General features: G+C 41.9%; 1 protein-coding gene across 1 annotated transcript in view; it reads right to left on the bottom strand.

Moving 5' to 3' along the window:
• Positions 1-21253, bottom strand: part of ube2e2 (ubiquitin-conjugating enzyme E2E 2) — a 36013-nt gene extending 14760 nt beyond the window's left edge. The window contains exons 1-3 of the mRNA XM_006801781.3: positions 21086-21253; positions 18141-18324; positions 15768-15818 (exon numbers count right to left, since the gene is read on the bottom strand). Of these exons, the coding sequence (XP_006801844.1) occupies positions 15768-15818; positions 18141-18316 (227 nt within the window). The 5' untranslated portion in view covers positions 18317-18324; positions 21086-21253. The remainder of the gene's footprint in view (positions 1-15767; positions 15819-18140; positions 18325-21085) is intronic.
• Positions 21254-24570: the final 3317 nt, after the last annotated feature.

Below are 24570 nucleotides of genomic sequence, written 5' to 3' on the forward strand. Positions count from 1 at the left end.
ATTTTTATATATTTGTTTGTTTAAATAAGAAATATATTATTTAACCTTCACATAAATCTCCTGTAAAAGGCATACAGGATGATTTGTCGAGCATGGCTAACATTAGCAGCAGCAGGCTGTGTAGTTGACACGATTCAGTCATGTTTTTATGCTGGCGGTGTCTGTGAGAAGGAGCGAGTAATCAAATCTCACACTGACCTCAACAATGAGCACAACACCAAAGCCGTTTTCTCTCTCACACACACACACACACACACACACACACACACACACACACACACACACACACACACACACACACACACACACACACACACACACACACACACCCACCCACCCACCCACCCACCCACCCACCCACCCACCCACCGGTCATTTTCTCAGGTCAGGATATTTTCCAGTTGTCTGTTTTCAGATGTAGCACAGCAGGAAATACTCTGCTTCAACACTCAATGAGGTTTCCATGGACCTTGTAAGAAAACTCAGTGTTCTCACATTCGCCTCAGCTGGGTGATCTTTAGACGAGCTTACGACTTCTGCGTGTATGAAACCTGCAATGAATTCATGACTGCGTTGCCTGTGAGGATGTTCAACTTAATGACCACTCACACCGCCCTTCAGTATTTTGCCTCAACGAAAATCCTCAAGTGAACTGAAAGCTGGGAGAAAATAAAAATGGACAGTTTCCTTTTCCTCTGCAAACCGTCTTGAGGTTTCAGTTTCTTTGTGATGCATAAAGAGGACACTGTACAACAGGCCTGCTTCGTCATTTTTACCTTTCACTCTCAGTTCCTAAAAACTATCCAAGCTGCGCCACGTAATCACAGCCAGCCGTAACATTTCCATATATATTAAATGACCTTTCCTTCCCATTGTTCGGCTCGGCCTGCGCAACCAGAGAGTCCTTCGCACATTTAATCACCCACACTACCACACCTCATAGACGGAGTAATCCACAGATAGGTGCCGATGGCAAAAGATAACCTTTATCTTAAAGCATGAGAGCAGGACTAATCTTTGCAACATCGCTGACCTATCTCATGGTTATTGTCACCTAGAGCCAACAGGGATCAGGTTAAGTTGATGAAAGACTGTTGGTCATGAGACATGCTTCTGAATTTCTATGCCGATGTAAAATTATCTGCTCCGATCATGTTTACAGGAAAAAGCCTCTCTTAGACTCTTAAAGAGGGAATTGATAAACATCAGATACCACTTGAGGATGCTCTGGAACAAACTGAAATGTCAGACCAGAATAAACTTAAGTTTTTCTACATCAAAGAAAACACTGCGAGCAACCGCTATTAAAGAATGCACGAGTGAAAAGCGCAGCTGCAGGGAAACAGCAGGAACATCCGCCATGTGTGCCAAAAGGACTGCGTGGTGGTGATGGAGTCTTTCTGAAACCGACTTTAAGACAAACAATACACAAATTCCCTCTTCACCATCACTGAAACACATCCAACAAATACAGCGCTAAGGCTTCAAAGACGGCTTCTTTACTGGTCTCACCGTGTTAAAGCCAGACTGTCCAGTGCATAGGCTGCAGTCAACAGAATATAATCAAATAAATCTGCACGTGAACAGCCATCAGATTAAAGGGGAACTATTATGCTTTAATTTGATCCTGTCATATATACTGTTCATGCTAAACATCCATCATCTGCCACTTATCTGGGTTGTGGGGGTAGCAGTTTAAGCTGAGACTCCTCCTGCAGCTCTTCTGGAGAACAACGAGGCGTTCCCAAGCCGCTGAGACACAGGGCCGGATTTACAAATGGTATGCGCCGGTGCAAACGCCTCTTCTGTTAAAAACCCACCGTTGGTATTCTTGTGGCACAAAATTTAACAACAACAACAGAAAGCTTATTTTCTGCCTGCTGTGGTGATGACAGTTGCCACTAGAAGTCTATATTATGTGGAATGAGAAGGGGAGATGTTATCTAAGCAAGTGCATAACTGCTGCAGGTGAGTGGCTCAAAGCTTTGACTCTATTCTTTTTACCGAGTCCTCACCTGCATGTTTAGGGCCAAGCCCCACACGAATACTGGTATTTTGATAAAACAGAGTGCAGCTGAAGTAAACTGAGCGTCAGAAGGAGGAGAATCCCAACATAAGATGCATCCAAGAAGGCGTCTGGCAACGGAAAGCCATCTTACTTTGTAGTGTCCACGTTTGTTTCTATACACTAACACTACTCTTAATGGAAACATTATTTACTACAAATTTTAAAGGACAGTGGTGACAGGAGCTGTTTAAATTTACACACAAAAACGCACGATCTGATATCCTCGTGTTGGTGTTGTTCCCAGATCATCATACTAAAGGTTGTTCCAGGATCAACATTACAAGTGACCAATCAGAATGTTGTGATGTCATACTTTTGCGACTTTGGGAAAAAAACGGCGTAAAACAAAAAACTGTACTTAAGCTGTGAGAAACCGCCTTTGTCCGCCGATCAACGGACCCTGACCCTGACCCTGACCCTAACCCTTTAATAAACGCTAAGCAGAATTGATATTGTCCTTGCAACATTGGAATTTCATAAATGCACGAATGGGTTGGTGCGCAAAAGAATAACGTCACAATAATGTGATTGGTCACTTGCAATGTTGAACCTGGAACAACATTTTCATGATGATCTGGGAACAACACCAACACGACGATATCAGATCATCCCACAAAAACACACACAGAACAAAACTTCAAAGCTCACTACAAAATAAACCATGTGACAATCTGGGATGATTTTGACTGAATTATCCAAAACTACAACAACAAAAATATGGAGCTGGAAATAGATATAATAATAGGTCCCCTTTAACCAACTATGTGAAAAGTTCAGCAATCTGTGAAATTTCTGGCCTCAGTGCTGGTCTTCAGCTTTTTTCCTCATGAAAGGATGTTTCAACATATTTCGAGGATTTTTTCCCAGCGTTTGCATCTGATTTTTATATTAAAAACACATAGATGAATTCAGCTCCCCAGTCACTAATATCTTCAACAACTCTGGAAATGTTTATCTGAAAATATGGCTGTTTATATACAGAACATATAGACGTACAGCTGTGAGCTGCAGGGATTTTATTAAAGGTTTCTATGGATTTTATTTCCCTCTAACCACTGTATAAACTGGTCTCTACAGGAAGCCAATGACTTCAAGCTAACCACAGCTGGCACTCTCACCGAAACGAGAAACTACACCGCCACCTTTAAAGCGTAAAAAGGGTGAGGGAGTGTGACACTGAAAAGATGCTGTTGGATCCAATATTGCTTGCACATAATCTAAAAGGTCACCGACAGAAACATGCAAACATAATCAAACGTGATGCTGTGCGTGTGCGGGTGAGCGAAACAAAGAGCAAAAACAGAGAGCTCCAGAAGCAGACTGTCACACACAGAGCTGTTTACAGTGGCAGGTAAATAGCTGTCTGAGCCACAAACTGCACCGAGGGGCTGATAAATAAAACAGGGAGGTAAACTCGTAATTGAATGTGAATCAGTATGTTTTGGAGCTTGTGAATACCGCTAAGCACAAATAAAGCTATTATCTGTATTATTCGCCATTCCAGTTCATTCCCCACAGGCGCTTTTCCCCCCCTAACAGCACCGCCATTCAGTTAAGATCTTCTTTTCTATCAGCGGCTGTGGCGGTTATCAGAAGAGGAACTATAATGAAGCAATCTTCTTTCCCCCCAACCGTGAAAGAGCCCCAAGACCAATTACTGTGCAGCTCGACAGCCGGGGTGACACCTCCTTCCTCTGTTCTCTCGTCTTTATTGTCTCAAATGACATGGTTTGTTTTTTTAATCGAGCCTTTTTTTGTTAGTCTGTACAATGAATACTGCAATTACTGACCGGAAGGTTTATACAGCAACAAGGGAAATGGTTGAGTAGGTGGATGCATGCGTTTCCAAGTTGAAGGGAATAATACGGTTTGATTCCCACAGGGAGACGATTGTGTGTGCGCTGGGTTCAATCAATCCACACGGCTGTGAGTATTGAACTGAGGAAGTATACTTTATGAGAGAAGCCTTTTACTTAAAAAGTCTGTCATGTTCATGCAGCTGTATTTCCATTACTGTGAAGAAAAAGGCTATTTAGAATATTTCACAAACAGCACTCGCATAGAAATCAAACCTTTAACTTATCGTTTTATTTTGTGTTTTCAAGAGCAAATTTCTTTTATTTTTTAAAAATATTTTTTCCTAAAAGTACAGCTCTGATTGCTAGCAGAGAAACCTCACCCACTGGAAATAAAGCCCTCCATTTGTGAGCGGCAGCCAATCATAAGCAAGGCTGCTTAAGGGACTAGAAAGCCTGTTTGTTCTACACATGTGCAGCTAGAGCTTCTTCCTGTCTTTTCCTTTACAGTAAAAGCCTTGGGGATATATACTTTGGAAGTAATAGAATAAACACTTAGTAATGATAGGAATTGGTTAAAAAAAAACAACAAAAAAACAAAAAAAGGCAATTTACAGCAGATTGCAGGACTTACATAAAATCTTATCTTTGGTTTTACTAGTCATGAAAACAGATTTATTTTGTTCTTAATAAATGTGCATTTTTCTTCCCATGTTCACAAAGCTGTAAATAAACAGAGGATCTGATCTCTTCAAATGCTTCTGAGGTACGACACAGAATTCAGTGTGGTAAGCATTTTCCCTCTCCATGTTCCTGATGCTTGCTGCCAGCATCTGGTGCAGTGCAAATGTTTGCCTCAAGCTAAAAATGTATAAAGCGGCGCATATATCATTAGCATAACGCACACATGCTTTGCATAAACGACAGCATAGAGCCATACGAGTCATAAAAATACCACTTAGTCGACAAAGAACATGCTGTGTACCTAAAGTGAAGGATGACAGATCTATTAAGGAGAAACTTCGGTTCCCTAAAATGAGGCCCGACAAACCAAATGTGCACAATTTGGCGAAAATAAATAAAATTCAAAGAACATGCCGAGATCTAAATCATAACTGGTGTGTACAGAAGCTTTTTATAATTGCTTTATGAGCATGGAACTCTATCATGGGGTAATTATAAACGTTTGCTCTGCTTGAATAAAATAAGCTAGAATTTGTGCTGACATGCAAACTGGTTGCCTGGGCAGGGACTTGCAGGAACACTGCTCCAGGAAAGAAAACTGCCTAAAAAACAGATTTGCCTCCGAGACAAAACTGCACCCTCTTGCAATTTATGAACTAAATTAGTCAAGTGTGCAATGTTAATACTCTTCATTTTACAGCCATCCACTAAAGTCTGTTCAGCTGTAATTGGAGCCGTCTCTTCAGCCTCTCTGCACCCTCCACAAAGCTACTCTGGGCAGCCATTTGGTCTCCTGGCTGAGGGAGTGGACTTATTACCAAAAAGGTCAGTGATCAGAACAAGCTGAGCTGCCAGATCTGCTACACGGCCCGATATTTCTCTGGTCTATTCCCCCGACACCGTGTTAGCCCCAAGGTTTGCAGGTAGAGAAACGTATCAAGATTTTTTTTTAAAGCTGCACGTTTTTATTCCCTGGTTATTATTCATTTCACCACTTACAACAGAACGTTAAGAGTGTTAACATTTCATCCCAGAGACCACAAATATGTCATTAAGACACTTTAAAGCTTCTTGGCAGGAGCTGTGATTTGTGACTTCAGGGGGAAATCTATTACTTTTTAAGATCCCAGTCAGAAGGCTAATGGGATCTAAGAGCAATTGTTTACTTGTGAGTTACAGTATTTGTTCGCTTGCCAAAAGATTCCTTCTGTTTGCTTACTTGCCAGCCTCAGATTACCATTCAGTCATTCTCAATGACCTAAACTGCTTGTGTGAAAGCGGCGCTGCAATGGCAACAATCCACCACAAAATGTCCACACGCCATGCTTCATGCTCGACTTCCCCGCAAACCCATTAATAACAGTGCGGACAAATGTTTGCCAGAAAACTACCTCACAAATGAGGACATTGAGAATCCAATGACACACATGAATCAAGGCGGACCGCGTTCACTGTCAAACAAGTGCCATAGTGGAAAACATTAAGGATGAATTAAACTGTGGCTTGTGTCAGAGGGAGAGCATATGTTAGCTGCAATCTATAGGAAACAACTTACGGTATTACCTTTGCACATTAAACTTTTTTGTGAGGGGAAAAAACAGTCAGGACAGATTTGTTTGGCTGGAAAAACTATTCGTTTCAGGAGCTTTTATGTAGGGACACGAAAACGGATGCACACTTAAGATATCTTTCATTTTTCTGATAGTCTTTGAGAGCACTTGGTTCATTTGTGCATATGAGCAACAGATTATACAGTCTGGACCACATGATGTTCAGTTTATGTCAACATGAAGTCCATGTAGGTGCATACACACTCCCTTAAATAAATAATCGAACCACACAGATTATGAGGCAAGTGGTTCTCATCCTGTAGACAGCCTACAACTGAACTGCCATGCAGGCGTCACCAGCTGTGCTCCAAGACCACTGACCCGGAGTTTGCCCGAGCTGGTACGGGATGAAAAACACTTGTGCTCGATGGTTAGCGGTGAATGAACTTTTAAACCAGGAAACTGATAACAGAAGATATTACTCTCTCAGACAGAAAACAATAAAAAGATGAAACATCTACCAAGACTGCCACTAACCAGTGTTTTGGAGGTGTAATTACAGAGCTGACATATGAAAGGTGATTGCTCCAACATTTCAGAAAGCGATTTATTTTGACATTCGGTTAAGTGAAAGAGAAGTTTGTTTTTTAAACTGCCAATGTTTTACTAAAAACATAAATTGTGACTACTGTCAGTGACTGTTATTGGAAAAGAAACAGAATAAAAAACGAAACAGCAGTGGAGAATCTACAGCTGTGTTCACACAGAAAACATGATGACCAGAGGACATAAAGTCGATAACATCTGGTGACATAAAAATAATCTTTTTCAGTTTGTTGTGCATTAAATAGCCTTTTATTCAAGACTGCTGGTTAGACAGAAAGGAAAAACACCCGAAGACAGAACTGTGGAAAACTGTGGTCTATTTTTTTCTTCTAAACAACAAATTCCATCAATCGCGATACTTTTAACTGACACTTGAGCTCGAGATGTCTCCCATTTCACAGACAAGCCTATTTTCAGTGTACCTATTTTCACGTGCATCACACCAGTGTAAATGGCAGATGAAGGTGAGAAATTCAGCACGTGCATCAGTCTCCACAGTGAAGTGAACATCAAAGAAAACCCGCAAAAAGGATGATGTATTTTTTTTGACCGAAGGATGCAAATAACGCAAGTGTATCTACATAAAAAAACACTCTGGATGCAAAATTAGCACAGAAATACAACAAATCCATCACAGAGTGAATGATCGACCCCAGTGACAGATGGTGTGTGTATATGTCTTTTTTCCTCGGTCATCCAGCCTGTCTCTGTATTTGGGCGGCTGACACAGTGGAGAAACACTTCATAAAGGTAAGCAGTTGAAACACCTTGAAGCACAGAAAAGGTGCTTGTTTATCTGCTGCACATCACAGCACTAAAATCCCACCAATAATAATTCACTGATGCTTCCAGACACAATACGTTTATCAGTTCAAACACCCGGGAGGTATTCCTGGAGCCCACCCCGGTCTCTTTTCCTCTGGTCCCTCCGCCCCTTCATGAATATTGATAAGCCCTCCCTGCTGTGCTTAATGTTAACGCCATGAAAAATTATGCTGGCTGTGTCACTCACGCATAATCCCCCGAGGGGCACGGCACAAAACCGATGCACAGCCACCTCAGACACCAAGACGAGAAGAGAATTAGAGGTCAGAACCTACAAGAACAGCAGCCTCATTTCTGTGAGAGTCTTGATGATGATGGAGGTGCGTACTCGAGCCAGCAAGCATGTGATGCAGTGCGAAAGGGACATTTTTCTAACAGCTTGCCTGATATCGTCAAGCAGTGACAGCTTAGTTCTGGAATCATGTCAACACAAAAGGAAATGCATAGACCAAAGAAGACCATTTGCTCCAAAGGTCAGCCATGTAATACATCTGTAATTCAAACCCAAACAAAAGGAAGAAGGCATGTGAGGCAGCTAGCTGACGCTCAAAGCAAGCAGCAAAAAATAACAAGGCCTGCAAGACGGGATTGTTTTTTTACTAACCTACTGATAACCTTTTCGTTAATCTAGTCTTGAATGTGTCAGAAAACAGTGTAAAACCTGCATAACAAGAAAGTAGCTGAAGTTTTCACATTTAAGAATAGCAGATGTTTTGTTATAATTATCAGTTATACTTGTTGGTATAATTGGAAAAACAAAGCTGCAGCAAGAATATTAATCCGAATATAAAAGGAGTCTAATTTAACATTCCATGACATTCCACCTTTCACAGAAGGAAAATTATCAGGATTTATTCATTTTTAACATTTTGTTTATAACAAAAAAAAAGTGAAGAAACATGAAGGACATAAATAAACTTTTCTTAAGTAAGCGAGCAGATTTTTGCCCCAACTATAAATAGACCAATCATGCTTAGCCAGGAAAACTTTGCTTTGGTGTCTTTGTTTGCTTAACATAACATAAACTCTGAAAACCATATATTTTTTATTATCTTTATAGACAGGCCTACCTCCTATGTTGCACAGCTGGCTCTACAGAAAGATTCTGTTGAGACTGAAGGACGACTGTTTTTGATGGAAACTTGCCAAAACATTCATTTTAATCGTTCATTTGAGTGTATTTTAAAGTCTTCCTCTAATAGTAAAGACATCTGATGTAGTGAATCAACAACAGCTGCTAAGGTAGCGAGCATATAACTGATGTACACACACGCACACACCTTGAATCAGGGTGTGCATTGCCAGGTTGCGCTGACAGATTAGTTGTAATTATGTGTAGTGCGGTGACTTTCATACAAAAATAGGTGCACATGTTTATCTAAGTTAAGTCACTCATAATAACACTCCTAATAAGGCTTTATGGCCAAACAAATTTTGGAAGTTTACCATGAGAAAGAGCAAAGTGCAGGGAGATGATCTGAAAATATAGGAGGGACCTGGTCATAGCAGGTATGGTTCTTTATGCCCAGGCCTACATTGGGGTCAGTTGTGTGCGACTAGTCTACTCCATCAGCATTTTAAGTACATAATGAAACTGTAAATCACAACAGGGGTGCCAAGGAGCTCTAGGAATAGCTTAGCAATCTCTAGCTGTTGGACTGGCAGTGGCTCTCAGTCTCTAACCTAGCCTGCCGTTTGGTTAACAAATGGTTTCCTAGATTTTGCTTTTATGACGTCTTTTATGATGTACTGCATAAACACAGACTAAATAATTACTAAACAGTACTAATGTGTACTAACTGTTTGTGTTTTTACACTGTTTAAGTTCTCTTAGTTTATAATCGGCACAGAAGCTGTTCTGTTTTAAACTACTTTTTAATTAAGCTTCCCTCAACCTTATCTACTTCAGTTAGTGGTTTCCTACATTTCCCTGAATGCATCCTGACAGAAAAGAGAGCTGAACTTGTTACTCAAAGTGCACCGTAGGTTGTGGCTGCCCTGCTTTTAATCTATTCGATTTGCTTCAGGAGGAGAAATTGGTATGTCTAGCTCTTCAGCAACGGATTATTCAGCCGTGATTGCTGAACAATAGCAGCTGTTTCTGAGTGTGGATGGGCTAACACAAAAAGCTGGCTTTTAATATTAACGTTTCAAGCAGCTGAGCATTATTTGGCAATCACTCCTCCGAGGGTGTAATGGAAGTTTTTGTTTGACTGACTGTGAGATGAAATGGCACAGTGTCCAGACCAGCAGGTTTTGGACCCCGGTTGGATTTTTCTTTGAAATGTTGCTGTGCTGAGTAGTAACAACTCGTGATTTGATAGAAATGAAGAAGGGATCGGTCAGGGAATAAGCTGAGAAGTAGAACAGAGTGTTTTTGGCCAGAGTACTTTAAGAAAACAGAGCAGAAGAGGAAGATGGGGGATGATGATGAAAAGGGATTTAGCAGATAAAGCTGATAAAAATGATTCCACTTTGTTCCTGCAGCCTTGGACGGGCAATTATGTTTTAACTTCTTTAGCTGTAGCTCAAACTTGTAATATTCAGGCAGAGGTGGAAAACAATTCACAATGTTTAGTTCTTAGTCACACAGTCCATTGACAATGACAGGTATTCATTGGTTTTCACTTCTTAGATTGTGGGGATTCCTATATTTTCTGTGTTTTGTGTCAAAAGCCATTTTCGCACATGAATTTCAGACAGTTTATGGAGAATTAAGTCAGGATATTTTCCACATTTGCCATTTTTTTCACACAGCAGGAAATAGCCTGCCTGATGAGTTTGCACTGCTGAAAATACTCTCTGTGGTTTGGATGAGGTAATTACCTGGACTGAGCGTGCAGGAGGCAGGACACGTGACACCCACTCACTAGTAAAGCTGCTGATCATAAGCAAAATAATGATCACCTTCTAATTAGCTTAAAAGACATGCAGTTATTTCATGTTAAAAACGTGTTTTTACTGTATGTTTCCTTGAACGTTAAATATAATTCAAATGAAAAAAAAAATGGAAAAAAAAAGAGGCAGGCGTGGAGGACACAGGTTTCTCCTAAAAGGGAGTTGACTAGTGGGTGTTTTTCACAGAAAATCCCCTATTGCAAGGGCAAATGCTGATCCCTGCCAGCCTGTCTCCACTGTGGGAGCAGATGAGGGCGAACACAGCCTAAGGCAGCAATGGGCTTGAGTGCCTTGGAGGAAAAGAGTGACAACAAGCTGAAGCCAAGCTAAGTATCGTGTACTACCAAAAGTGGACTGGGTAAAAGATCCGGAAACAAAGACAGCTGCAGGTGGACGACAGTCCTTCCAAGGGTTCAACTGCAAAAACTTTACTACTTGGATCTTGTTGACAAATGCTTCACTTGGCTATAATTTCCATGTTCATGAGTATGCTAGTGTGTGCTTGGGTTCACGTGATGTAAATTTTGTCAGATGGCAAGTGCAGTGATTTCTGCAGATGTCTGCACGCCTGCCCATTTTTTATGACTCGTCGTAATGTCGACTCCCCGGGACTACACTACGACGACGATTGACCAACGCCACATGCGTCCTTACAGCCTTAGAAGGAGCGCAACACAAATGACTACTCGTTCGTGGTGTGTGCAGCTGTCCACGCTCGCGCCGCAGTATAATCCCCGCCTCGAGCCTAATGCAGAGCCTACGATGTAACCATCACAACGCCTGTGTTGTTCTGGATTTTCTGTGCCAAAACACTAGCTGGGGGTGGAATATCTTTCCTTGAGTTTAAAAATTCTCTTAGCGGATTTAAAAAAGAAAAAAAAAATGGCAGCAGCAGAAGAAGTGTGCTGGAGGACACTACGGTACCGAACAGGCCAATCACAGTCGGACGGATGTTATTTGGCTACGATGGAGGATTTCCAAAGGGTTTAAAGCGGAAGTATAAATCCCACATTACTCACCTTGGCTTCAGCTTAGCCAAACAAATGAATCTGGGCTTTCAGGGAGCGAAAACACACCGCAGTAAAGGAAAGGTGTGCGCTTGATTCATGACACACCTTTTCACTCAATTAAAGTGAAATCAAGTCGGTAATCACTTTATACCAATTATTTTGCTTGCATAATCGTTGGAAGCCAGAATCACAATTGAGATTAAAATCTGATTAAGCACTAAATGCACCAGAATATTAGCGGTACCTTTTGCACATCATACAAAATTTGTGCTAAAGGGGGATTTAGGAAATGATGAGACCTTTTCTTGCCGTTTTAAAGAATCAAATAAAGGGGAAAATAATCTGTATTGTTACTGGAGAGTAAAGGGCTTATGAAAAATAAAATGCCTTCAGTGGGTCAGCAGCCTTTGTAAACCTGATTAACTGTCTGAAGATGTGCAACACTTTCACATGATGGCAGCATACATTTGAATCTCTGTGGCTTTGAAAATCTGGTATTAGTGATAAGCCTTTCATGCTTCGCTTTAAGCCTATCTAATCAAAACTTCATCCTAGTAAGATCAATGCAATATTTGCACATGTTGATGGAAAGAGAGGGACCCTCACCCCCCCCCCCCCCCCCAAAAAAAAACAATTCGTTGCAAAAGCTGCTTTATACGCTTCAATAGGTGTAAAAGCACAAGCTGCCTGTACAATATATTTGAAGTGTATGACAGTGAGAATAATTGCCATGTCAAATCCTCTTGGGCTTTCAACATGTTCCTGTTCGTTTGATGCATGACAACTGCCAAGGTGACAAGCAGACTGTCACAAAGCCGAGGGTGAGATAAAGCTTGGAGACACATTTAAATACCGGCTTGCGATTTCCAAGTGGTGACATTGCACTGAAGGTATGACAGTTTTGTTCACACTGCATAGAAATAGATTTTTTTGTTTTAAAACAACTTAAGCATTAATATCGCAGCCTCTCTACAGCCAGAGAAAGACAGGAAACATTAGTAAGAGAGATTTATCAAGACAGGCAGCTCATTTAAACAACACATTTTGAGGGTTATCACAGGAACGTGGAATGAAGAAAATGTGTGGGTGTTTTATTATATTTATCTAGTGGGAACCTCCTGCCATAGATGCTTCACTAAATTAGATCTTCAACACCTCCCAAGATGTGAAAGGTAAATTTGGACTCTTAGCACACATCTTCACTGATGAGACATTTTTACACATGAACTCGATAATTTCAGGAGAATCAGGTGGGAATATTTTTCAGTTTTCTGCACACACAGCACCAGAAACATGGAAAGCAAAAAAACTCCTCATCCATCTGTCGATTTTCTAATCCAACTAAACATGGTATTCCAAATTCCATGGTATTCGCCCTCCCTAGCACTGCTTTCCAATTCCTCATGGGGGAATCCTGTGGTGGTTCCAGTGCAGGCAAAAGATATGTGTCCAGTGAGTTCTACGTTTACCCCGAAGTGTCCTCTCACTTAGACATGCCTGGAAAACCCTTTAACCCTTTAAGACCTACCATAGAACCAAGTCCGCCAGAGCTTACTTTATATTTTTACATGCTGTGGAGCCATTTTTGGGAGCATTTCAAGTTGATATACATCAATACAACCATTATAGCCCAGATTTTAATAATATGTCTGCATTAAGTGCATAATAATTACATAAATTGCAAAAAAGTGCAATAAACTACAAAAAAATTTGAAAATCGTTTTGTTTTTTTAACATATATTTCTAGTTAGAGAAATTTAAGAGGCTTATCCCTCAAAACTGTAAATACAAAAAAGTTGCACAAAATAGTTTCCCACCACAGGAAATTTATTTTGAGTGTCTTCATAGTTTTATTTTTGAAATACACCAATTTTTATATACTGCAGGAAAAACGAAAATAAATATTATAATGCAAATTTGCAAAAAAGCAGCATATGCATCAAAATAAACTATTTCCAGCAGTGCAATATGAGTCCTAAGCATCCCAGAAACGACACAGAAAGTCAGAAAGTCAAAGATAACTTTTAAAAACACCAGTATAGGCTCATGAGGCCCTGATGGTAAAAAACTACATTTCCACAAAATGACGTTCCGGTTTCGGGCAGGTCATGGCGGACATGCGATAGTTCACGCTGATGGACGTAGGAAGTGTTGCGAACAGCTGATCGGATCGGCAAAGCGTGTTTCTGGAATATTATGTTTTTCTTCCTGCAAGTGCTTTTTATGCAGTTTTTGCAAAGCTATATGTGGAAGGAAACTGTGACCGAGGACAAGCTGATGGCATAAGATGTAAGTACAACTCCTCCAGTTTCATATGCAAAAAAAATTATTGCGCTAGCTTACGTGGTTGCAGAGCTACCGGGATTTAAAAATAGTTACGCAAAACGGAGCGTGCCCGCTCCGACCGGCTTTAAAGGGTTAAGGGAGGCCATCCTGATCAGATGCCCAGACCACCTCAAATACACTACAGCATAGGCCCTACTCAATGAGGTACTATTAATTAATCTTAAGTCCTAAAAAGTTCAGAGCTGCTGTGCATGTTTAAAAAACAGAAGGCTAAATATGCAAAGACGGGCTCTCCATTTTGCAGTCAGCAAAGCTGCGGGATCCCTTCCACTGCCCTGAAGGTGAAAAGACTGTCGGTGAAACAAAGGAGACTGCAGATTTTTAGCTGTACGACAGAAAAAGAGAAATTCTCTCTGACCGTTGACACAAATGGAGGAATAATCTGGATGGTTCCTGAGCTGAGACAACGTACGTCAGCTGGCCACCAACGCTGCATTTACTGAGGGTACAAAAGTGAATCTCTTTGACACAAGTCTCTATCTGCCTCATGAAAGGGGGGGGCAACAGTCTGTGCCTCCATTTGTCGCGGGGGGAATGAATTGAATAACCTCTCAGGCTAACCTGGCCAGGAGGAGCGAGGAGTGTGTGGCATACAAATGATGACGACACAAGCGCAGCGGCTGGTGCTCAGTCGTGCGAGAATATAAACTGTGCTGTGATCGTCTGCTTTTTTTCCTTGCACCTGACCCCCCCCCCCCCCCCCCCCCCCCTGTCATTGTTAACACAGGGCTAATCTAGTTCACTACATCAGACGAGAAAAAAACCAAATAACACATTATTAGGTTTTTGGTGTCATCTTAAATACAGAAAGGCAACACACAAACACACACACACACAAAAAGGATTATCTTGAAGAAGCTTAATTGTTTCCCAGGCAACTAGTTCCCCCACTAAGACGATGACTGTGAAATTTCCGCTAGCGATTATTTTACTTTCAAATGACTTAGCTGTGTCCTCAAGCTAAATCCTTCATGTGAGCCAACCTAGTTTTAAGACGGAGGGGGGTGGGAGTGAAATAGATTAGAGACCTCGAGGAAAAAAAAAAACAACATCTCTTTTAGCCCCCGGTACAATAACAAAACCGAGCCGTGAGCTGAAATGAAAAGGTTAGCTCAATGTTTATCGTTAATGATGGTGGGCTTCTGATGAGACCCAGCAGGGGTGATTAATTCATGCAATAAACAAGGCCGTCTAGGGTGTAGTAATTTCAAATTGCCAGATGAGTCACACAAAGCGGTTTTCCTTAATCATTTTAAGCAGGTGCCTGAACGGATATAGCCAGTCACTGTGGTCAGAAAACATCAGCATCTCCCACAAGTGTCAACAAACACTGGCGTCCATTTTCTTTCTTAATTTGCAGTCGAGTGCTGATTCAGAGAGTAATTATTGTGCAGTAATAAACAGGCACAATCAATGACAGTGTCACTTTGTGTGGTTTGGGTTAATAAAAGCTGGCTTCCTCCCAAAGGTATGCCTTTTGTCATGTCCGCAGAGACCGATGCACATGTGGCCTGCCGCTCGCTCGCGACCGTATCTCTTCCTCAAAGGGCTCAGAGCCGCGACAGTGGCACACAATAACCATTGTCTGTGGTAAATCCCCAGCGCAGCGAGCTGGGGGGGGGACGACCCACACGAGAATCGAAACAGGTTTTAAAGTCACACCGCACACTCGTTTTCCACCATTTCAGAGGAACCAGAATACTGTCATCTAAAGAAAAAAAAAAAGGCAGCATGCATTATGCAGCAGCAGCAACAACAACTCCACAGTGGCCTTAAGTCACTCGAATACACCAAACAAAAAATACAAACAAACAGCAGCAGTATGGGGTGAGTTACAAAAACACAACTGCATTACATCTCCTTTTTTTTTCTCAGAGAAAAGCCATGAAAACGGCTCATTGCTGCTGTCCATATCAGCTTTACCATCTACACTCAGGGTTATGAGTCATTACAGCAATGCTCCGAATGTGTAAGATCTCCTTACCTGCAGTTGGGAGGTGGGTCTAGTGTTATTTCCGCAAGCTCTTTTTGAATCCTGCAAAAGAAAGATTTGCAAATTAAAATTCATCTGAAAGAGTGGAGATTTCCTTGGTGCATTTATTCAGTGATAGAAATGCAGACGACCTCCAAAGAGGTTCTGGCCTTTCCCCTAAAAGAAGGTTTTTCTTGTAATTAGGATTCCGTTTACTCAACTAGAAAACATTTTTTCTATTAAATGGCTTATAAATGAGATTCTAAAAACTCAATATGATACTACAGTACTCATGTTGAGTCTGCTTAAATCATAATCAAGTGTCCACGCCTGTGGTCGACTACGCAATTAGACATTGCTGCCCTTGATAGTCTGCACCTAAAATACTAACTGTTTAAATTAATTGTCTTTATTTTATTAAATGCCAACACCAGGGAAGTGTTTTCTGTGATTTTACAATCGTGCCCACCACTAACCGGGGCTGCGGTGCTCCTCATCCTCTCTCAGGGGAAGATGTGAACTTCCCCTCAAGTTAGGTGGAAAGTTCTGCAGTACGTTCATATAGACAATGACTGGCTGTACGTCAGCCCTGACATTTAACCTGCTGACATGTAATATGTGTAATAACAGTGTGGATTTGCAATACAGTTCTCCACACTGATGATGATATAATTATTGATGCTTTAATATGATCATTTTCATGAGAGTCATACTAAACTGAACATGCTTCACTATAGTTTCATTCAGAAACTCCACAAACAACCAACATGGACATGACAAGCTCATGCTCGTGTGTGTGTTTGTGTGTGGGAAGCGGTTACACTGATTTATCAGCATCTTGGGAGAAAACAGAAGGATATTTCTGACAGTTTGATTGATTTTTGAGTTACAGAGTAATACGATTGCACTTGGAGAGACGCTTGCTTTGTCAGTGGAAAGCTGCTGTGTGTTGTTTGGCACGATGAAGAGTGGAGGACAGGCAGGTGCAACATTTTAAACATCTAAAAACAGGCTGAAGGAGTTAGTAGAACTGTGAAGAAGGTAAGGAAGCAAAGAGCCAAAATATGTCATGATGTAATTCCACCTCTTCACTTTCACCTAATATCCACCCACTTTTCTTTTCAGCCATAATTGTCGGCATGTAAAAGTCTCTTCATGCTGGAAGTTAGAAATAACCTCCCAGTCTGTGTAGTCCTCCCTCATCCACCCACTTGGGCCACACGTGCATTATGGAGGGTGGACGGTGCTACAATAGTAGGTGCACATTAACCTCCTCTCCTTCCGCTCCTGCAGTGATACTACTGGTTATTGCCAAGTGCAGCCTTATTCGGCACATCCGCGCGAGGAAAGAAGTAATTACTAATTTGTGCCACACATTTTAGTGATATTAAAAATATGATTTGGTTTCTTAAGAATACAATTAACTGTTTCAAATGGCTCATAATAAAAATCCAATATGTCTATGGAGAGCATATAATTTTGTCCATTAGCTTGTGCTCAGCTTTGATTGCCAAATGTTTTCTTACTTTTAGACTAGTCCGTTGGTGTGATTTTTTCCACCCTCCTGTTTAAAACAAGTCAATTATTGGTCAGCAGCTTCCACATCAGCCACACCACCAAGAAAAAAAGAAACTGAGAAGTGAACAGAAGTTGTGGTTTTGGACAATTGTTGATAGTTGCCTTAAATATATGCAAATCAGTCATGTTTGTGTGAGTAAAAGTAAAACTACTAACAGTTTATAACAGTGCAGATTTCAAGTGTTAGATCGCAAATATAACCAGATTAAGTATTCCTATTATCTGTTTATTAAGCACAAGGATAAATTAGACAGCTTTGATCATTCGCTACAGATAACCAGAAAATTGGGATTCAGGCACTGCTGCACAAAAACAACGCTGAAGTCCGCCCATGTTTTGGCTTTTTCTGCTTACAAAACCCCCCCAGAGATGTTCATAATGTCAGTCTCTGTTATAAAAAGACTCAGTGGCCTAAGCCAAGTGGTTGCATAATTCTCTCATCGGCTGTCTTTTTTGGGAATAAGTGCGAAGACTGGTTGGAGGTAAGTGTTGGTGGTGGTGGTGTAGGCTGTGGAGCACGAGGCGCATCCAGTCGAACAAACAGGCTGGAACGGGAATCTCTCTTTATAAATGACAGCAGTGACACCTCAGCGCAGAGCTGTGTGAGTTTCTTCCTTTCTGTGGGTTAAGCGGCACACTGAATCGCGTAGATGTTTGAAATGACAATGCCTGTGGGACTGCAGTCTTTTTATATTACTTCACACCCCCGGGGCACAAGAAGGGGGAGAGGCCTTCAGTTTAACAAACAACTCCTGTGTAAACGCTCGGCTCTCAAAGCCAGATTCAAGCCCTCTCTTCTTTTCTTACCTCTTGGCACTAGTTGAAAGTTTAGCAGCGGTTTTACTCGAGATCTTAGTCTCCTTCTTTTTGGGCTGTGCTTGCTCTCGCTCCTGTTCAGCAGGTACCGATTCCCGTTGCTCAATATCCGAGCTTCCCCCGCTTGTGCTGGGGCTGTCGTCTGGTCTCTGCACTTCGCTGGACATCGTGGGCCCTAAAGCAATAAATGAACATGCAAATATTAATAGGTTGCAAGTTTCCACAATGTCTGATAGTTGGGTAGACTTGGGGACGGCAAAATGTATTTAATCTAAATCGAAAGCTGGGTGTGGGCGAGGGTTAAAATTGTGCAGAGTGAAAGCTGATGAAAAGACATTTGTCAAAGCTTACAGTGCAGCAGATTACACATGTATAAGGCCCCTGTTAAGAATATAATGAGACATTCACCCAATCATCTGCTAGGGGTTACAGACAGAGCAGTCATTAGGTAGACTCCACTGGCCTAGATTTCTAAAACAAACTAGAGGTCCTGTCACTGCTCTGTGTCATACTCTCTCCTCTTCTTTACTGGATAATGTGGTAGTTTGAGACACAGAAAGCTCTTTGTGGATGGAAAATATAAATATCAATACACTACCCTGGTTCTGTTGCTCATTTGTTTACAAACGACAAAGACAACGCTGGAACAGGGGTGTGTCCAGAGTGGGGGCCGTGGGGTGGCTTCAGCCCCGACTGAAAACTATTTACATATTCTTTTGCAGATTATAAACAAATAAATCTACTTCTCCTATGCTATGTTACGTTTTGTAAGTTATCTAAAACCTTACCACCAGGGGGCATCATTTTACCTGTGGGCAACTTAAAATGTTTTATTCTTTTTACTTTTGGCAATTCTTTGTACCTCTAGTCTCCACTTCCTCAAGAAACGTGCCTGTGCTTTTGCCAGGAAATCTTTATAATTAAGAATTTCCTACAATGCTTCATCTAGTGGTAATAACAGGTATTTCATGAAAGTGCTGCCCAGCGCTTGCTGAACTTCAGATGATTCAGCTGATAACTTGAGCTCACCTTGGGAGGTTTTAAACCATTTAAAAAAACAAACTGATAATAATAATGACCTTTTAGATTAAATTCATGTTAAAAGTTACACGCAGTAAAGCTAGTGATGTAAATTTTGCATTACTTGCATGAATACATTTGCGTTAAAAACCCATGAGTGTTCACCCCAAGGAGTCAAAAGGATAAGGAGTAAGGCCGATAGCGAGAGTCAAATTACAGTAACATGAAGTCCTGCAGAGGCCCTATGCTTCTTTTCTTTTCTTCATCTAAAAGCATCAAAGAGTCCGAGCTAGCTGCCTTCGAATGATCTCAGTAAACTTTCCCTCCATTTCTGATCATCAGTGATGTCAGGAGAATATCAGCTGATGGGTTTTCACAGTGCAGAGTGAAGCTGATGGGTTTTCACAGTGCAGAGTGAAGCTAATTTTCTATTCTATATCCACTTCTATTCAAACCCTTTCTTTTTCATGTAATTATGTTGCATTAAAAGTTATGAAATTGGCGGGCATGCACCGGGGGTGCCCAAAAAAAGGGGAAAAAAAAGAACATAACTGGCAGCAACATGGCAAATGAAAACCATATCCAGTGATTTAGATGGGGTGGTGCGAAGTGGACATTCTAAGGTAGAGGTGACTGACCAGAGATGGGAATGTCCAATAGCAACAAGCCATCAGTGACAAAGCAACGGACAACGAGCAAATACTGCAATTTGGCAAAATGCTTTGTAGCAAGGTAATCCTCTAATGCATTTACCACATTCAAATGTCAATCTCAAGCCTCACCGTTGCATCTGTCTTCTTGAAGTTACTGAATGCAGCTGATTGTCAGTAGTGTCTGGTTGCTGTTAGTTGCTACCCTTTGACTGTGTTGCCACTTTGCAAAAAAATTTAAAAAAAAACAAAAAAAAAAAAACAAGCTGTGGTTAAGCACCATTTTTCATGTCACATACCCAACATGTTTTTACAACATTTTTCCACACTGTATTTGTTTCTGATTCAGATTTTTCTCCCCCCCCACCCCCCGCCCCCAATATGCCACCTATTTTTGTTTTGTTTTTCTAAATCCTGGAAACGCCCCTGGGCTTGAATAAATATCATGAACTTATTTTTTAAAAGCAAAACTGATCGATTTAAGCTCTCTGATAGGCACGAAATGAATCAAAGCGATCAACTAAAGCGGGGGATAGGTCGTCTTTCTATGAGGAGGGGGGGGGGTGGGGGGCGTTTCACGGTGACGGTAAGGACACCAACGGCTGAAACGTACCCGGTTTCGAGATGCCAGTGTCCGTATATCCCCTCAAAAATAACAACGGACACAAGTTAAGAGGTGTGTGTGGCATAAGACATCACTTCATTGCTTTGTCAGAGCAAGGAGGTCAACATTTGTGGGGGTGAAGCACACAAAAGGGGCCGGCTAAAACAAAAGCGACCATAAACATAATTGGGAGCTAGCTAACGTTAAAAGGCCGGGGGGAGGAGGAGAAGGGTGCGATATATTACCGCTGAGGGGGGTATTTAAAGGAAAAAAAGAAGCAGAAGCAGGCCTCGGTGTTTTAAACTCAATGAAAATGCGCATAGGAGAAGGCGTTAATGCCGGACTCGTCCGACACAACCGACGGCGAGGCTGATGGAGGACGGTGAGCGGCGGCAGTGCCAGCGGAGCGGTGTGCGGTGGCGGTGCGGGGGGTAAACGTGTGGCTCCTCGCCGTTTCTGGAGTGTCCACATTGTACGGTGAAGAGCAGTGACCCTGCCTCGGCACAAAGGGAGGCTCGTCCCACACATCCACCACCACCTCCCCCTTCTTTTCCTCCTCCTCCTCCCTTCTTCTTCTTCTTCACTGGAAAACGACACTTTTTACGGGACATTTAGTTACTTTTCGCGGATCTACGGCGGCTGAACGCGTGTGTCGACCTTACCTGACAGCTGGCCGTCGATGCTGCAATTCCGCGTCGTAATCCCAAGGTACCGAAAAAAGTATATCCTCTCACGGCCGCCTGCTCGCTCCCGTGTCCTTGCTATTTAACTGGAGGTAGCAGCAGCAGAAAAGCGATTACAGAAAACTGAGGAAGCCCCGGACCGCCTCCGCGCGCGCTCCCGGTCTGCGCACACCGCTCGTGCACGTGCGCCGCATTGGTGAGAGAAGTAGCCTACGCGAGGCCAAAGCAATAAAGGGCCTAATGAGTAAGTTTTCTTTTTTTAATACGAGGAATAAAAGACGTTAGTCGTGTAACAATAAGTCACCATATAAAATGTCTTTATCAGACTGTGCAGGAGCATAGCCATAAATTATGAGCCCCATGTGTGCAAGAAATACCCCCCAGCCCCAATACCTCCCCTCCCAACTCCACCCTATTGCAATGTACACAGCTCACGGGTATTTAAGCCCAATTGCAGCATATGTACACACATTGTAGCGCATGATGTGTTTGCTTATTCTGGTAGACACTTGTAAGACTGCAAAGTTGGTTTGAAATCGTGTGTATCACAAGAAAGCTGGATTTAAAGCTGCAGTAGGGAACATGTTTTGGTGGCTCTGGGGGGAAAATCTGAATAAGGTTTCAGTATGTTGTAAAGGAACATATAAAATGTCTTTATCAGATTTTACTGAGTGTGTTCAGGAGCGGAGCCACAAATTACGAGCCCCGTGTGTGCAGGAAATGTTTTTCCTTTATATTTTTCCTACTCTACCCTATTGAATTGCACACAGCTTAAAGTCCCAACTCCTGCAACCCTGTGCACACACAGAGTATTTATTATACATTTCTTTGGCATAATCAACACTTTTATGAGTGTAAAGTAGCTCAGAAATGGTGGACATTGATAACTCGGTTCAAAGCTTTAGGGGTTTTGGCTCCTCAGGACAAAACCCTCCAAACAAACAAAAAAAAATCCCTACAGTTTGTCAGGATGTTGTAACTTAAGCTAGGATTCGTGGCATTGACCATAATTAATAATTCAGACCTTTTTTCCACAGTATGTATTTCCCCCACCTCCCATCTGTGGAAAATCACCAGTTATTGACATTCACATGGATACTTTTCCCTTTTTTTGCTGGAGATTTACAAATAAGTAAATAAATAGCTAAAAACAAGTCTATTTATTTATTATTGAGCATCTCACCCGTCCAACTGACAGTCCTGCCGTCCTGGAGCCTCCACTGTAGGATGTTTGCAGCTGCCTACAGTCACAGCCTGTGTGCACGTGGGGTCTTTACCTTACAAACGACTCCTGTTGTTGTGAACTGGCACTATATAAATACATTTAAATGTAATTAGTTGCATAAACATACACTTGCCTGTTTAGTGGAGCTTAGGACAGAAAGGGGACGGTTTGTTTTTAATCCATACACATTTAAATGTCTTGAATAATAGGCTTTGGCTGATGTGAATTTCTTTATCATTAAGTGCAAAACTCAGATATATTCATCTTTAGGAAGATGTGATAGTTTTGCCTCTGCTGAAAGCCGTCATTCCTCTGAAATACATACCTATTTTTAAATCATGCGGTGGAAGAAAATCCATTTGCACTTCACATTTTAATATGTTGCGGAAATGAAAGCCATTTGACAGGTGTTCATTATTACACAACATTTTATGGAAACTCTTTGTTTGACGTTTCAATCTTTCGCATTGTTAACTCTGTGTAAACATGTTTCAGTCAGAATGAGGGATTGCTGTAACGGTGGCTCAGAGGCCTGTTTCCAGTGCTCTCCCTTTACGCGCTCACAGGCTTTGATACATGCACGTGTGAGAGGACGGCGCCGTCCCACTGTGAAACCAGTATGTAGTCGAGGTCTTTCTGATTGAATTTTTTGTCCCTTTATATACACTTTCCATTTAGTCTGCTTGAGAGAATGCGTAGCCCACAGCACTCTAGCGCTGTACAGCGATGACTGTGTGAGTCCACATCACAGAGGAAGTTTTGATGTTAAATAAAAACACGTGTTACTAATCTTATGATATTGCTGTTTTTAGAACTGAGAGGTGTTTCATAATGGCGGTTTGAATGAGCCTCGCATCGAACGGGATTATCTGGTTCAGTAAAACAGCCCGCAGCAAGCATGCGTGTGGTTTTATTTACGTGAACCGAGTCATCAACCAGTGACCACACAAATTTACACTGAAGAAATCTGACGTGTTTAGACACAACTATAAGATTCTCAGTCACACAGCAGCTCACACGAGTCAGACTTGTTCTGGGAGAAACCGCTACTGCTGCCGTTAGTTACTGATTCTGTTCATTGCTTTTATGAAAGGAATTTCTAGGTGCATCCATGAGATGGGGGGGGTGGCATGTCTGTGGTCTCAGGATCATCGTCTCTGCTTTTTGCAGATCCCGTTTGCCCCTTGAGTGAAAACCTCCAGCTTTCATGGTGGTGGTTTGCAGCTAAGTGTGAAATGGCTGGGATGAAAAGTTCCAGGCTATGGTTCTTGAAACTGTGGAGGGCCCACTCTTGGTTTGGGAATCATTTGGGGTCTCAAGTGGAGAAGTTCAAGTATCTCGGTTCTTATTCATGAGTGGGGGGAGAGTGGAGCCACAGATTGATGGATGAATTGGAGTGATGGGGATGCTGCACCAGTCTGTGGTAAAGAGAGAAGTAAGCATGAAGGCAGGCAGATTTACTGGTCGATCTACATTCCTGTGTTATGGCCACGAGCTGTGGGAAGTGACAGCTCATTTCTGTTGATCGCTGATACGATCAACAGAAATGAGGTTCCTCAAAAGGGTGTCTGGGTTAGAAGCTTGTCATCCACCTGTTGAGGTGGTTCAGGGTTCTGACCAGGATGCCTCCTTGACGCCTCCTAGGCGAGGTGGTTAGAGCATGCCCCTGCAACCTCGACCTGGGTAAGAGCCAAACGGAGGAATATGGGAAGTAAACAATAAAGTAAAGTAAACCTTCTGAGTGCATGGTGTAGTCCTGTTAGCACAGTCTGATCCAGTGCTCTTATGCATCAAGTTTGCCTGTTATGTTTCTTTTAATCACAGTCTAAAAGCATGAGTACTGACTGGAATACTTTGCAGAAACCTTCATGTGAAAAAGATCTGCTTTTGAATGTCAAATTCCTAATAAATTAACGTGACGAATTGAATCTCAAGCCTGGCAAACTGTTGTTTCATCAGCGATCGTGACACGACAGCAGCGGTGACGTCAGTTGAAGTCTGTGAACATTCAGCGCTTAGAGCTTAGAGGGGACATTGGGCTCCAGCTTGAACACAGAGCCGTGACTGTGCTTTCGCATCCAACTAGGAGTGGAAATCTGTGGCTTTGAAGATGCATGCGAGCAAACAATAACAGATTCGCCCTGCTCTGTGCCAATTGATGCGAAAATCATGATTTTACATAAGCAGCAGGGGCACATGCAAAAGACAGTGAAGAGGAAAAAAAAGAAGAGAATTGAAG

Source organism: Neolamprologus brichardi, chromosome 11 (genome assembly GCF_056152115.1).
Source record: "Neolamprologus brichardi isolate AB-2024 chromosome 11, ASM5615211v1, whole genome shotgun sequence".
In the NCBI taxonomy this organism is placed as follows: domain Eukaryota; kingdom Metazoa; phylum Chordata; class Actinopteri; order Cichliformes; family Cichlidae; genus Neolamprologus; species Neolamprologus brichardi.